We start from the raw sequence: 15832 nt of genomic DNA on the forward strand, positions 1-15832 counted from the left end.
AGTGTTTCAATACTTTGCTGATTCTTTCTTCTAATAGTGTAAATCTACTGAGCACCTCTAGTCAATTTTTAAATTTCAGTTATTGTACTTTTCAACTCCTAGATTTCCATGTAGTCTTTTTCAAAAAAGTATCTTTCTCTCTGTAGATATTTCCTATTTGATGAGACATTATCATCATACCTTCCTTTTCTTCTTAAGAATGGTTACCTTTAGTTATTTGAATATATTTGTAACTGCTTTTTAGTTTTGTTCTTTAAGTCCAACATCTTAGATTCTTACGAGCAGTTTTTATTGCATGTCTTTTTACTTATGTCTCACACTTTACTGTTTCTTTGCATGACCCATAATTTACGCTGAAAATTGGAGCTTTTAGACATATAATGTAGCATTTCTGCATATTGATTTCGTCTTCCTCTTTCCGGGAATATTATTATTGTTTTCTTGTTTATTTTTTAGTTATTTAGCTGAATTATTGTACTGAAGTCATTTCCTTCTGCAGTTTGAAGGAAGGTACCAAACAAGGTAAATAAACCAGAAATATTAGACGTGCAACATTCATGTGCTTACCAGGGAGACTCTTTGCTTGCATCTGCATTTCCCCCATTAACATCCGTCTTCCAATAACATCTTTCAAGTATTCTACATCAGTCTCTATAGAAAAAAGTAGATATCAAAACACTTTGTAAGATAACCCTAACATACAAGTGTATGTATGTAGTACTACATTAATTAGCCTTGTTATTAATGAATGTGTTATAATGAAATGTCTGGATTGCAGAATCAGTAAACCTTGGAATTGAAAGGGCTGTTAGCAATCATTAAGCCTCCATATATTGGGGCTAAGAGATGTTTATGATTTGACCAAGATTGTGTATCCAGATAATGACAAAATTGACCCACAAACTTACCTCATAATTCTTTAACCAGTGCTTTTTCTATACAATGCTCCCTCTTACACTAAAGTAAAGTATCCTGGAGAGTTTATGATAATATTATAACTTTTAAGTTTACATTAAAATCATAATCATACTGTAGGGATTACCTAATGATACAGGTGGGAGACAGCATTTTCTTTCACAGGTTATGTTGCAAAACATGGTCTCCATCGTCACAGAAAATTATCATGGGACAGAAATTCTTTGACTCATCTAGGAATATTTTCATACCCTTTTATGTTAATTAACTGTAAACAAAGTAGACATGGTGATGGAAATGAATGATGGGATAGTTTGCAGACTGCCTCTCCAGGCCCCTTTAGCATATAGATCATGTAGCTTGCGAAGAGGAAATGGTTAACTTTGCAAAAGTACTTGAATTGAGGTTGGGTCTCTTTCTATTTGAGTTTTTATGTGATTTGAAATTTTTGCTTGCTTCAGAAACTGAAACTAGGTCCAATTGCAGGAAAAATACATGGACATTATTAAAGAGGAATTCTTCCCCCAAAAAAGAATGATTTCGAATAGCCACTTAAGGTCAACTACAGGCATATCTCATTTTTATTGCACTTTGCTTTATTGCAGATATATCATTTTTCACCAATAAAATATTTGTGGCAATCACACATTGAGCAGATCTATGGGCACCATTTTTCCAAAAGCATTTGCTCACTTCATGTCTCTGTGTCACATTTTGGTAATTCTCATAGTATTTCAAACTTTTTCCTTATTATTATATTTGTTATGGTGATCTGTGATCAGTGATCTTTGATGTTACTATTGTAATTGTTTTGGTGCTCCATGAACCATGTCCATATAAGATAAGAACTTAATCGATAAATGTTGTGTGTTCTGACAGCTCCACCAACTGGCTGTTTCTCCATCTCTCTCCCTCTCCTCAGGCTGTCCTATTCCCTGAGATATAACAATACGGAAATTAGGTTGATTAATAACACTACAATGGCCTCTAAGTGTTGAAGTGAAAGGAAGAGTTGCACATTTCTCACTTTAAATCAAAAGCTAGAAATGCTGAAGCTTAGTGAGGGAGGCATGTTGAAAGCTGAGATAAACTGAAAGTTATGCCTCTTGCATGAAACAGGCAAGTTGTGAATGCAAAGGAAAAGTTCTTGAAGGAAATTAAAAAGTACTAATCCAGTGAACACATGAATGATAAGAAAGTGAAACAGCCTTATTGATGATATGGAGAAAGTTTTAGTGGTCTGGATAGAAGATCAAACCAGCCAAGACGAAACCTAATACAGAGCAAGGCCCTAACTCTCTTCAATTGTGTTAAGTTTCAGAGAGGTGAGGAAGATGCAAAAGAAAAGTTTGAAGCCAGCAGAGGTCAGTTCATCAGTTTTTGAAAAAAAGCCATCTCCACAACATAAAAGTACAAAGTGAAGCAGCAACTGCTGATGTGCTAGTTGCAGCAAGTTATCCAGAAAATCGTCAAGATAATTCATGAAGGTGGCAACACTAAATAACAGATATTCAATGTAGATAAAATAGCCTTATATTGGAAGAAGATGCCATCCAGGACTTTTATAGCTAGAGAGGAGAAATCTTTTACTCCTTCCTTTTTAGTCTGGATCTCTTTTATTTCTTTTTCTTGCCTATTTGTTCTGGCTAGGATTTCCAGTACTATATGCAGTAAAAGTGGCAAGACTGGACATTGTTGTCTTATTCTTGATCTTAGAGGAAAAGCTTTTAGCTTTTCACCATTGAGTATGATGTTAGCTGTGGGCTTGTCATACATGCCTTTATTATGTTTACATACATCCCAACTATACATAATTTTTTGAGAGTTTTTATCATGAAAGATGTTGAAAATGCAAATGTTTTCTCTGCATCTATTGGGATGATATGATTTTTATCCTTCAGTTTGTTAATGTGGTATATCACATTTACTAATTTGTGAAGGTTGAACTATCCTTGCATTCCAGAGATATCTCACTTGATCATGGTATATGATCCTTTTCATGTGCTGTTGAATTTAGTTTCCTATTATTTTGTTGAGGATTTCTGCATCTATGTTCATCAGGGATATTGGCCTGTCATGTTTTTTTATTTTAGTGTAATTCTCTGAATTTGGTATAAGGGTGTCCCAGTCACACAAAATGAGTTTGTGTGTGTTCTCTCCTCTTCAATTTGGAAAGATTTTGAGAAGGATTCAGATTAATTCTTCTTTATTTATTTGGTAGGATAAACCAGTGAGGCCACCTGGTCCTGAATTGTTCTTTGTTTGGAGATTATTGATTACTGATTCAATCCCCTTACACATTATTAGTCTGTTCAGATTTTGCATTTCTTCATTATTCAGTCTTGATAGGTTTTATCTTTCTTGGAATTTATCCTTTTTTCCTCAGTTATCTGTTTTGTTGGCATACAATTATTCATAGTGGTTTCTTGTGATCCTCTGTATTTCTGTGGTATCAGTTGTAATGTGCTCTCTTGTATCTCTGATTTTATTTATTTCCATATTCTCTCTTTTTTCTTAGTGTAGCTAAAGATGTGTCAATTTGTGTATCTTTTCAAAGAACCAACTCTTACTTTTGTTAATCTTTTGTATTGTCTTTCTAGTCTATACCTTATTTGTTTCTTTTCTGATCTATGTTATTTACTTCCTTCTATTAATTTTGGGCTTAGTTTGTTCTTCTTTTTCTGCTTCCTGGGGGTATAAAGTCATATTGTTCAACTCTCTTTTTTCTAATATAAGCATTTGTCACTATAAACTTCGCCTCTCAGAACTACTTTCTCTCCATCCTTACAGTCAGTTTCTGAAATTTATCTTGTTCTTTGATTCAGAATATAGTCCCTTTGTCTTCATTTTCCTTGACTCCCTTTGTTGGTTTCTGTGCATTAGATAAAACAGCCACCTCTTTCAGTCATGACAGATTGGCCTTGTGTAGGAGTGAACCTTGCCAATAAGCCTGGCTCGATCTTCCAGGTGCCTCTCAAACCTTTGCAATTCCACAAAGCACCACCTTTGTTCTTTGTTCTTAGTGGCTTCCAGGAGACTAGTCAGTGCCCCAAATTCCTTGGAAATGCCCACACACCCATTCATGTTCTTGGATGACTACTAACTGTCTGCCCTTTAGCTAATTAGGGCAAGTCTAGTGGTAATGCCTTGAATGTTAGGAGCTCTCTTATTCTTTGTAGTTCATCTTTGTGCTTCACAAGTCCACAAGACTTTCTTACCATTTTGAAGATGGCTTTTCCTTAAGTGGATATTTTCTTGGTTACTATAACATATGATTGTTTCCCACTGCTCTGCTAAAGTTGGTTCTGACAGTTTCTGCTTATTTTTTTCAATGTTTCTGTCAGGGAGCAAGAGCTTGGTGCCTTGTAGTCTACCACTTGCTGATGTCTGCCTTAAAGTGGTTGTTTGGAAGTTGCCGCAGAACACTTAAGTTTGTATTTTATTGCAAAGTACTCAGTCACTTGGCCACACTAGCTTTAGCACATATTCTATTTCTTACATGGTTTTTTTACCATTAGAAATTTCCCAACTTTGTGATAGGCAGATCACAAAGCAGCCATATTGCCTATCTAGATTTTTATTCCATCTTGTTATTACAAAAGATGATATAAGTAATCAAAATTGTGTTCTCTAAGAAAGTGGTCATATAGCATCTAGTTTATGTTACGAAAATTCACAATATAAGGGAAAGCCTATATATTTTTGTTTCATGAGCAGGTAAAGGGAAATTATTAAGCATTACCTAATTAATTTTTGGTAGAATAATGAGTCACACAATAATATTTTAAATATACATATTAATTGATAGATTGATTGATTACAATGAAATTATTATTAAGTTAAGACAGACTGCCCTATGTTTGAATTTCTTATTCTCTTTTAACAACAGACTATACAGTTGAAATACTGTAACTCTTAATTATGTTCTACTGTGTCCAAACATTATAAATCTCTACTTACCTAAAACTTTGTTTAAATCTAATTGCAATATTAGGTCACTAGTTGATGGATTTATTGCTGGAAGATTTTCTGCAGTATCTGGAAGTTCTGAAGCCACTTCATTTTTAACTGGAATAATAATAGATTGCCAGATTAATTAATTTAAAACTAACATTTTGTTTGAGGTAAAATTATAGTACATAAAATTAGAGATATTTCACCTTAGAATTATTTAACCTTATTTACTTAACAATTTAACATACTGATTATTCAATTAAATACAAATATGTCTAATAATTTTTAAAAGCTTACTAAATAGCTACTATGTGCCAGATATTATACTACGTACTTTTCAGATATTATCTCATTTAATCCTCACAAGAATACTAGGCAGTAGGTATTTTACTCCCATTTAACAGATGAGGGAAGTAGAGCTTAGTGGGATTATGCATATTTTGGAAGGTCACACAGTTATTAAGTGCAAAAGCTTCAAATAAATTTTGCTCTTTTAGACTCTAAAACCTATTCTCTAGCTAGTAAACTCAAATGTCTACTGGGACTGAGCATGTAATGTGAGTGAAATGAACCTGGTGATGTTCAAAGTGGCATGAACAGCAGAAGTGAAGAATAGAAGAAGTGAAGAGTAAATATTTTATATAAGGCTATTGCTCTCACTGACTGTTACAAATGCAGGCCTACGTTCCTGGATCATCTAAATTCTCAAGAGAAGCTAGAAATGTAGATATTTACAAGGAATTCTAAGATTTTGGAATATTTGCAAGTAATTTAGAAGTTTTAAGCATATTTGTAGGACAAAACAAATCATCAGCTATTGCCACAAGAGAATTACCTAAATTTAGGAAAGGATTAATTCTATCACATGGTTGGAATTTGAGAGCCAATTACTAGTTTATGTTTCTTTGGAAAATATCATGATTTACCTACCAATATATCTCTCTACATTAAAATCTGGATAAAATTGGCACTTTCAAAATAAAAAAAAATAAGCAAAATATGCCAGGAAAAAATGGAAAGAATAATTAAAAATTAAAATTTTCAATTAAACTAATAACCTTTCAAGAGTGCCAAGCCCAGATATTTTCATGAGTGGAATTCTTTATAATTCTTCAAGGATTGAATATTATGCTATAGCACATAAAAATGGAATTTTTCCATTTCTTTTTTTAAAATGTAAATCAAGAATTTTTTTTAAGGAAGATTGGCCTTGAGCTAACATCTGTTGCCAATATTCTTTTTTTTTCTCCCCAAAGCCCAGTACATAGTTGTATGTCCTAGTTGCAAGTCATTCTGGTTCCTCTACGTGGGATGCTGCCACAGCATGGCTTGATGAGTGATGCTGAGGATTTAAACTGGTAAACCCCAGGCCACTAAAGGGGAACACGTGAACTTAATCACTCAGCCATGTGGTTGGCCCTCTCCATTTCTTTTACAAAGTCAAAATAGTCATTACAATGATATTGACATTGATATAGACATAATTGGCATAACTGACATAAAAATACTGCAGATAGAAATATAATAATGCAAGTCACATATGTAATTAAAAGTAATAATGGCTCCATTAAAAATTCAAGAAACAAGTAAAATCAATTTTAGTAATGTTTTATTTAACCAAATATATACAAAACATAATTTTTACATATATTCAAAATAAAATCAATGAGATATTTTACGTAATTATGTTCATAGTAGGTCTTCAAACTCAAATGTGTATTATAAACTTAGAGTACATCTCAATTTGAACTAGCTGCATGTCAAATGCTCAATATCCATATGTGGCTAGGGTTGCCACATTACACATTACAGCTTTAAAATATAAAAGCAAAAATCTTAAATAAAAAGCAAGGAAATAAAATTTCATTCGCAGAATACAAGGTAGGTTTATCTATTAATATAGTTACCATATTAATGGTTCTAAAGAGAAATCATGTCAGATTATCTTAAGGTAAAAATTCATTTAAAAAACTTATAAATTCTTTTTAAATTTTTCCCAGTTTTAATGAGATATAATTGACATAAATATTGTGTAGGTTGAAAGTTTACAATATGATGATTTGATATGCATATATATTGCAAAATGAATACCACAATAAAGTTAACACAATAAAAGCAACCTATAGAATAGGAGAAAATATTTGCAAACTACATATCAGATAAGAGGTCAATATTCAAAATATATAAAGGATTCATACAACTCAATAGCAAAAACACTAATAACCCAATTAAAAATGGGCAGAGGATCTGAATAGACATTTTCCCAAAGAAAACATACAGATGGCCAGGAGGTACGTAAAAGATGTTCAGCATCACTGATCATCAAGGAAATGCAAATCAAAACCACAATGAGATATTATCTCACACTGTTAGAATGATTATTATCAAAAAGACAAGCGTGGTCAGCCCCATGGCATAGTGGTTAAGTCCAGCATGCTCCACTTTGGTGGCCTTGGTTCATGGGTTCACATCCCAGGCGTGGACCTACACCACTCATCAAGCCATGCTGTGGCAGTGACCCACATACAAAATAGAGAAAGACTGGCACAGATGTTAACTCAGGGCTAATCTTCCTCAGGCAAAAAAAAATAGAGAGAGAGAGAGATAACAAGTGTTGGTGAGGATGTGGAGAAAAGGAAACCCTTGTGTACTGTTGGTGGGAATGTAAATTGATACAGCCACTATGGAAAACTGTATGGAAGTTCCTCAAAAAATTAATAATAGAACTGCCTTAAGATTCAGCATTCCCACTTCTGGGTATATATCTGAAGGAAATGAAATTAGGATCTCAAAGAGATATCTGCACTCCCATGTTCATTGCAGCATTATTTCCAATAGTCAAGATATAGAAACAATCTAGATGTCGTTCTGCAGATGAATGGATAAAGGAAATGTCATATATCTATATCTATCTACCTATCTATATATATATACACACACATACACACACAATGAAATATTATTCAGCCATAAAAAATAAGGAAATGCTGCCCTTTGCAACAACATAGATGGACCTTGAGGGCATTGTGATAAGTGAAATAAGTAAGACAGAGAAAGACAAGTACTATATGATCTCACTTATATGTGGAATCTAAAAAGTGCCAAACACAGGGTGGCGCAGTGGCATAGTGGTTAAGTTTGCATGCTCCACTTTGGTGGCCCGGTGTTTGTGGGTTTGGATCTCAGTCACAGACCTACACACTGCTCATCAAGCCATGCTGTGGTGGCATCCTACATACAAAATAGAGGAAGATTGGCACAGATGAGAGGTCAGGGACAATGTTCCTCACCAAAAAAACCCCAAAACCTGCCAAATTCATGAAAACATAGAGTATAAAAGTGGTTGCCTGGGGCCTGAAGGTGGAGGAAATGGGGATATGTTGGTCAAAGGGTGCAAACTTCTGATTATGAGATTGATAAGTTCTGGGGATATAATATCTAGCATGGTGACTATAGTTAACAGTAGTGTACTGTATACCTGAAATTTCCTAAGAGAATAGATATTAAATGTTCTCACTATAAAAAAAATTAACATTTATGTGAAGTGATTATTTCTTTTGCCGTGCAGAAGCATTTTAGTTTGATGTAGTTCTTGCTCATTTTTGCTTTTGTTGCTTGTGATTTTAGTGTCATATCCAAAAAATTGTTGCCAAGACCGATGTGAAGGATCATTTTCCCTGTTTTCTTCTAGAAGATTTATGGTTTCAGAGGTTTTACATTTAAGTCTTTAATCCATTTCAAGTTGCTTTTTGTGTATAGTGTAAGATAGAAGATCAATTTCATTCTTTTGCATGTGGATATCCACTTTTCCCAACACTGTTTATTAAAGAGACTATCCTTTTCCCGTTGAATATTCTTGGCTCCCTTGTGTGATATTAGTTGACTGTTTATGCATAGGTCCTCTGGACTCTCAATTCTGATTCATTTGTCTATGTGCCTATTTTTATGCCAACACTATACAGTTTTGATTACAACAGCTTTGTAGTTTATACTTTGAAATCTCTGAAAGTGTGATGCCTCCAGATTTGCTCTTCTTTCTCAAGATTGCTTTAGCTATTTGGGGTCTTTTTTGGTTCCACAAAAATTTTAGGATAGTTTTTCTATTTCTGTGAAAATTCCATTGGAATTTTGATGATGATTGCATTAAATCTGTAGATACAATTGGGTAGTACGCACATTTTAACAACATTAATTTTTCTTATCCATGAACACAAGATATCTTTCCATTTATCTGTGTCTTCTTCAATTTCTTTCATCAAAATCTTATAGTTTTCAGTGTACAGGCATACCTCAGAGATACTGTGGGTTTTGTTCTGGACTACCACAATAAAGGGAATATCACAATAAAATGAGTCACACAAATATTTTGGTTTCCCAGCGTATATAAAAGTTATGTTTACATTATAGTCAAGCGTTCACTAGCATTATGTCTAAAGAAGCAATGTACATACTTAATCAAAAAATATTTGATTGCCAAAAAATGCTATCATCTCGGCCTTTAGCAAGGTGTAATCTTTCTGCTAGTGGAGGGTCTTGCCTCGATGTTGATAGCTGCTGACTGATCAGGACAGTGGTTGCTGAAGGTTGGGTGGTTGTAGCTATTTCTTAAAATAAGACAATATTGAAGTTTGCTGCATCAATTGACTCTTCTTTTCATGAACAATTTCTCTGTAGCATGCGATGGTGCTTGACAGCATTTTATCCATAGTAGAACTTCTTTCAAACCCTACTGTTGCTTTATCAATTAAGTTCATATAATATTCTAAGTACTTTGTCATCATTTCAACAATCTTCACCAGGAGTGATATCATCTCAAGAAACCATTTTCTTTGCTCATCCATAAGAATCAACCCCTCATCATTAAAGTTTTATCATGAAGTATCAGCAATTAAGTCACATCATCAGGGTCCGCTTCTAATAATCCTAGTTCTCTTGCTATTTCCACTACATCTTCAGTTACTTCTTCCACTGAAGTCTTGAATCCCCCAAAGTCCTCCATGAGTATTGGAATCAACTTCTTCCAAACTCTTGTTAATGTTGATGTTTTGTTTTCAGTATTTCTTTTTATTGCCAAATAATATTCCACTGTATGAATATATCACATTTTATTTATTCATTCATCAGTTGATAGAAATTTGGGTGGTTTCCACTTTATGGCTACTATGAAAAATGCTGCTATGAGCATTAGTGTACAAGTATTTATGTGGACATGTTTTTATTTCTGTTGGGTATGGACCTAGGAGTGGACGTGTGGGGTCATATGGTAACTCTATGTTTATATAGGTCCTGCCCACTCCCCACCCCACTCTACCTGCACTGCCCTGTGCAAAGCAGAGCAAAGAAAGAACAAGAAACCAATTTGGGAGTCAAAGGTTATCGGCCAGCACACAGAATGAGCACAATTATTTATGTGAATACAAACACATTCAAAACCAAACTCCTTCTTTTGCAAGGGACCTACAAACTCAAGTATACATAGAAAACACATTCGGGCAATTGCCTGGGCAGGGATAAGACAGGGAGAAAGAAACGGGACTAAAAGGGAATATGCAAATAAATGAAACAAGGCTTTGCAGGAGTAAATAGCCGCTCACAACCCAAAAAGTACTATTAACCCTGAGTACTTTGAAAAAAGAAGAGGTTGAGGTGAGAATGACTTCAGGGTAAGGGAATGTGACGCTTATTCAACTGTTCTTTAGTTCCCATAGGAAAAGGAAATGAACATTTAGGTTATGAATTATTATTATATTTTTTCCTTTTTTAAAATTAAGGTTATGAAAGTTAACATCCTTGTGAAATTACAGTTGTACATCATTATTAGTCATGTTGTAGGTACACCACTTCACCCCTAGTGCCCTCACTCCATCCCCCTTTCCCCTGGCAACCACCGATCAGTTCTCTTTGTCCATATGTTAACTACCACCTATGAGTGGAATCATACAGAGTTCGTCTTTCTCTGTCTGGCTTATTTCACTCAACATAATACCCTCAAGGTCTATCCATGTTGTTATGAATGGGACGACTTTGTCCTTTTTTATGGCTGAGTAGTATTCCATTGTATATATATATATACCACATCTTTATCCAATCATCAGTTGCTGGGCACTTAGGTTGGTTCCATGACTTGGCTATTGTGAATAATGCTGCAATGAACATAGTGGTGCATGGAACTTTTGGAATTGCTGATTTCAGGTTCTTAGGATAGATACCCAGTAGTGGGATGGCTGGGTCATAAGGTATTTCTATTCTTAACTTTTTGTGGAATCTCCATACTGTTTTCCATAGTGGCTGCACCAGTTTGCATTCCCACCAACAGTGTATGACGGTTCCCTTTTCTCCACAGCCTCTCCAACATTTGTCACTCTTGGTTTTGGATATTTTTGCCATTCTAACAGGTGTAAGGTGATATCTTAGTGTAGTTTTGATTTGCATTTCCCTGATGATTAGTGATGATGAGCATCTTTTCATATGTCTATTGGCCATCCGTATATCTTCTTTGGAGAAATGTCTGTTCATGTTCCCTGCCCATTTTGTAATTGGGTTGTTTGATTTTTTATTGTTGAGTTGTGTGAGTTCTTTGTATATTATGGAGATTAACCCTTTGTTGGATAAATAACTTGTGAATATTTTTTCCCAATTAGTGGGCTGTTTTTTTGTTTCAATCCTGTTTTCCCTTGCCTTGAAGAAGCTCTTTAGTCTGATGAAGTCCCATTTGTTTATTCTTTCTATTGTTTCCCTCATGTGAGGGGCTATGGTGTCCAAAAAGATTCTTTTGAAGCTGATGTCAAAGAGTGTACAGCCGATATTCTCTTCTAGAAGACTTATTGTTTCAGGCCTAATCTTTAGGTCTTTGATCCATTTTGAGTTTATTTTAGTAAATGGTGAAAAAGAATGGTTGATTTTCATTCTTTTACATGTGGCTGTCCAGTTTTCCCAGCACCATTTGTTGAAGAGACTTTCTTTCCTCCATTGTAGGCCCTCAGCTCCTTTGTCAAAGATTAGCTGTCCATAGATGTGTGGTTTTATTTCTGGGCTTTCAATTCTGTTCCATTGATCTGTGCATCTGTTTTTGTACCAGTACCATGCTGTTTTGATTACTGTAGCTTTGTAGTATGTTTTGAAGTCAGGGATTGTGATGCCTCCAGCTTTGTTCTTCTTTCTCAGGATTGTTTTAGCAATTCGGGGTCTTTTGTTGCCCCATATGAATTTTAGGATTCTTTGTTCAATTTCTCTAAAGAATGACATTGGAATTCTGATTGGGATATCATTGAATCTGTAGATTGCTTTAGGTAGTATGGACATTTTAACTATGTTTATTCTTCCAACCCATGTGCATGGAATGTCTTTCCATCTCTTTATGTTGTCATCGATTTCTTTCAGGAAGGTCTTGTAGTTTTCATTGTATAGATCTTTCGCTTCCTTGGTTAAATTTATCCCAAGGTATTTTATTCTTTTTGTTGTGATCATGAATGGGATTGAGTTCTTGAGATCTTTTTCTGTTAGTTCATTGTTAGCATATAGAAATGCTACTGATTTATGTATGTTGATTTTATACCCTGCAACTTTGCTGTAGTTGTTGATTGTTTCTAATAGTTTTTCTATGGATTCTTTGGGGTTTTCTATATATAAGATCATGTCGTCTGCAAACAGCAAGAGTTTTACTTCTTCGTTGCCTATTTGGATTCCTTTTATTTCTTTTTCCTGCCAAATTGCTCTGGCCAAAACCTCCAGTACTATGTTGAATAAGAGTGGTGAAAGTGGGCACCCTTGTCTTGTTCCTGTTCTGAGAGGGATGGGTTTCAGTTTTTGTCCATTGAGTATGATGTTGGCTGTGGGTTTGTCATATATGGCCTTTATTATGTTGAGGTACTTTCCTTCTACATCTATTTTATTGAGGGTTTTTATCATAAATGGATGTTGGATCTTGTCAAATGCTTTCTCTGCATCTATTGAGATGATCATGTGGTTTTTGTTTCTCATTTTGTTAATGTAGTGAATCACGTTGATTGACTTGCGGATGTTGAACCATCCCTGTGTCCCTGGTATAAATCCCAATTGATCATGGTGTATAATCTTTTTGATATATTGCTGTATTCAGTTTGCCAAAATTTTGTTGAGGATTTTTGCATCTATGTTCATCAGTGATATTGGCCTGTAGTTTTCCTTCTTTGTGTTGTCCTTGTCAGGTTTGGGGATCAGGGTGATGTTGGCTTCATAGAATGTATTAGGGAGTGCTCCATCTTCCTCTATTTTCTGGAATAGTTTGAGAAGGATAGGTATTAAATCTTCTTTGAATGTTTGGTAGAATTCTCCACAGAAGCCGTCTGGTCCTGGACTCTTATTTTTGGGGAGTTTTTTCATTACTGTTTCTATTTCTTTACTTGTGATTGGTCTATTCAGATTCTCTATTTCTTCCTGATTCAGTTTGGGTAGGTTGTATGAGTCTAGGAATTTATCCGTTTCTTCTAGGTTGTTCAATTTGTTGGCATATAGTTTTTCATAGTATTCTCTCATGATCCTTTGTATTTTTTTCGGTATCTGTTGTGATTTCTCCTCTCTCGTTTCTAATTTTATTTATTTGAGACTTCTCTCTTTTTTTTTAGTGAGTCTGGCTAAGGTTTTGTCGATTTTGTTAATTTTTTCAAAGAACCAACTCTTTGTTTCATTGATCCTTTCTACTGTCTTTTTTGATTCAATATCCTTTATTTCTGCTCTAATTTTTATTATTTCCCTCCTTCTACTGTCTTTGGGCTTTGTTTGTTCTTCTTTTTCTAATTCTGTTAGATGTCGTTTATGTAAGATTTTTCTTGCTTATTGAGGTGAGCCTGTATTGCAATGAATTTCCCTCTTAGGACTGCCTTTGCTGCGTCCCAAATAATTTCGTACAGTGTGTTTTCATTTGCATTTGTCTCCAGATAATATTTGATTTCTTCTTTAATTTCTTCAATAATCCATTGTTTGTTCAGTAGCATGTTGTTTAGTCTCCAGATTTTTGGCCCTTTCCCAGCTTTATTCTTGTAGTTAATTTCTAGTTTCACAGCATTATGATCAGAAAAGATGCTTGGTATTATTTCAACCCTCTTGAACTTATTGATGTTTGCTTTGTTTCCCAAGATATGGTCTATCCTTGAGAATGTTCCATGCACACTTGAGAAGAATGTGTAACCTGCTGTTTTTGGATGAAGTGTCTTATATATATGTATTAGGTCCATCTGATCTAATTTTTCATTTAATTCTATAATTTCCTTGTTGATTTTCTGTCTGGATGATCTGTCCATTGGTGTTAATGGGGTGTTGAGGTCCCCTACTATTATTGTATTGCTGTTGATGTCTCCTTTTAGTTTTGCTAATAGTTTCTTTACGAATTTTGGTGCTCCTGTGTTAGGTGCGTATATACTTATAAGTGTTATGTCATCTTGGTGGAGCATCCCTTTTATCATTATATACTGCCCCTCTTTGTCTTTCTTTATCTGTTTTGCTTTGAAGTCTACTTTGTCTGATATAAGTATGGCAACACCTGCTTTCTTTTGTTCATTATTAGCTTGGAGTATTGTCTTCCATCCCTTCACTTTGAGTCTGTGTTTGTCTTTGGGGCTGAGGTGTGTTTCCTGGAGGCAGCATATTGTTGGATCTTGTTCTTTGATCCATCCTGCCACTCTGTGCCTTTTGATTGGAGAGTTCAATCCATTCACGTTTAGAGTGATTATTGAAACGTGGGGGCCTAGTGTTGCCATTTTATCACTTGTTTTCTGGTTCTTTTGCATTTTGTCCTGATGGAGAGCTGTTACTTTGTGTTATTGTCCTTCTGGATTTTGTAACCCCTTTCCTTTTTTTGATTTTTCAGGAATGAGGTTCTTCCTGAGCATTTCTTGAAGAGGAGGTTGTGTGGCAATGAACTCCCTTAACTTTTGTTTATCTGGGAAAGTTTTTATTTCTCCATCGTATTTGAAGGATATTTTCACTGGGTAGAGTATTCTTGGCTGCAGGTTTTTGTCCTTCAGAGTTTTGAATATTTCATTCCAATCTCTACTAGCCTGTAAGGTCTCTCCTGAGAAATCTGCTGATAGCCTTATGGGGTTTCCTTTGTAAGTTATTTTCTTCTGCCTGGCTGCCCTTAGTATTTTCTCTTTGTCATTGACTTTTGGTAGTTCCACCACTATATGCCTTGGGGTTGGTCTTCTTGCGTTAATAAAGTTTGGAGATCTATTGGCTTCTGTCACATGAAGTTCCATCTCTCTTCCCAAGTTTGGCAAGTTCTCAGCTATTATTTCTTTGAACAGGCCTTCTTCCCCCTGTGGGGTCCCTCGTAGGTTGTGGGGGCAATTGCAAGGGGGCCTCAGGCTGCTGATGCCTACTGTTGCAGCCCACTTAGATGCACTCCCTCCTTGTGGTCTGCAGTGGTGTTGTGGGCTTTCCCAGCAGCCAGGAGCAGGATCACCTATAATCGCCACTTTGTCCCTAACAGAGCCCACAAGATCACACTTGTCCACTATAGGTCCCAGCAGAGCTATGGGTATCTTCTGCAGTGTGTCATTAGCTCACCTAGCTGTGCTACTTTTGCCTCAGGGCCTTCCTGCCTTGCGATTGCCAGTTGGGACCTCTCCACTAGTGCTGTGCAGAGGCTTTCGCTGAGGCTGCTGTAGGAACCTGGAGTTCCCCCTGGGCTACATAGCCGTTTCACCAGAGCTCCACTCTGCCCCACTCCATTCTCATGGGATCTCTGGGAGCCCCTTGCCTCGTCTGGGACACAGCCAGAGTCCGTGGGCCTGACGGTGGCTTGTAAGCTGCTGCCTTGTGGGGAATTCTGCTCTAGGGAGCTTCCTGGTGTTCTGAATGCTGGGCGGGGCCTCCCTGCCAATGGCGAGCAGAGGCCCTCCCTGCTGGGAGTGTGCGGGACCCTGGAGTGTCCCCTTGGGCCACAGAGCCAGGTGTTGGAGCTCCAACCAGTCCCCAAGCATGTCCA

The 15832-nt window shown here is 35.9% G+C and overlaps 1 protein-coding gene across 11 annotated transcripts in view; it reads right to left on the reverse strand.

Moving 5' to 3' along the window:
- Positions 1 to 15832, reverse strand: part of CCDC7 (coiled-coil domain containing 7) — a 460046-nt gene that overhangs the window by 67354 nt on the left and 376860 nt on the right. For 9 of the 11 annotated variants that reach the window (XM_070255438.1, XM_023632305.2, XM_070255443.1 and 6 more), the window contains 2 exons: positions 4876 to 4983; positions 568 to 651 (listed from right to left, as the gene is read on the reverse strand). In XM_070255438.1, coding sequence (XP_070111539.1) covers positions 568 to 651; positions 4876 to 4983 — 192 coding nt within the window. Of the gene's footprint in view, positions 1 to 567; positions 652 to 4875; positions 4984 to 15832 lie in introns of those variants that run through there. The other 2 variants (XM_070255447.1, XM_070255446.1) reach the window with 1 other exon arrangement.

This window comes from Equus caballus, chromosome 29, assembly GCF_041296265.1.
Source record: "Equus caballus isolate H_3958 breed thoroughbred chromosome 29, TB-T2T, whole genome shotgun sequence".
Classification (NCBI taxonomy): Eukaryota; Metazoa; Chordata; class Mammalia; order Perissodactyla; family Equidae; genus Equus; species Equus caballus.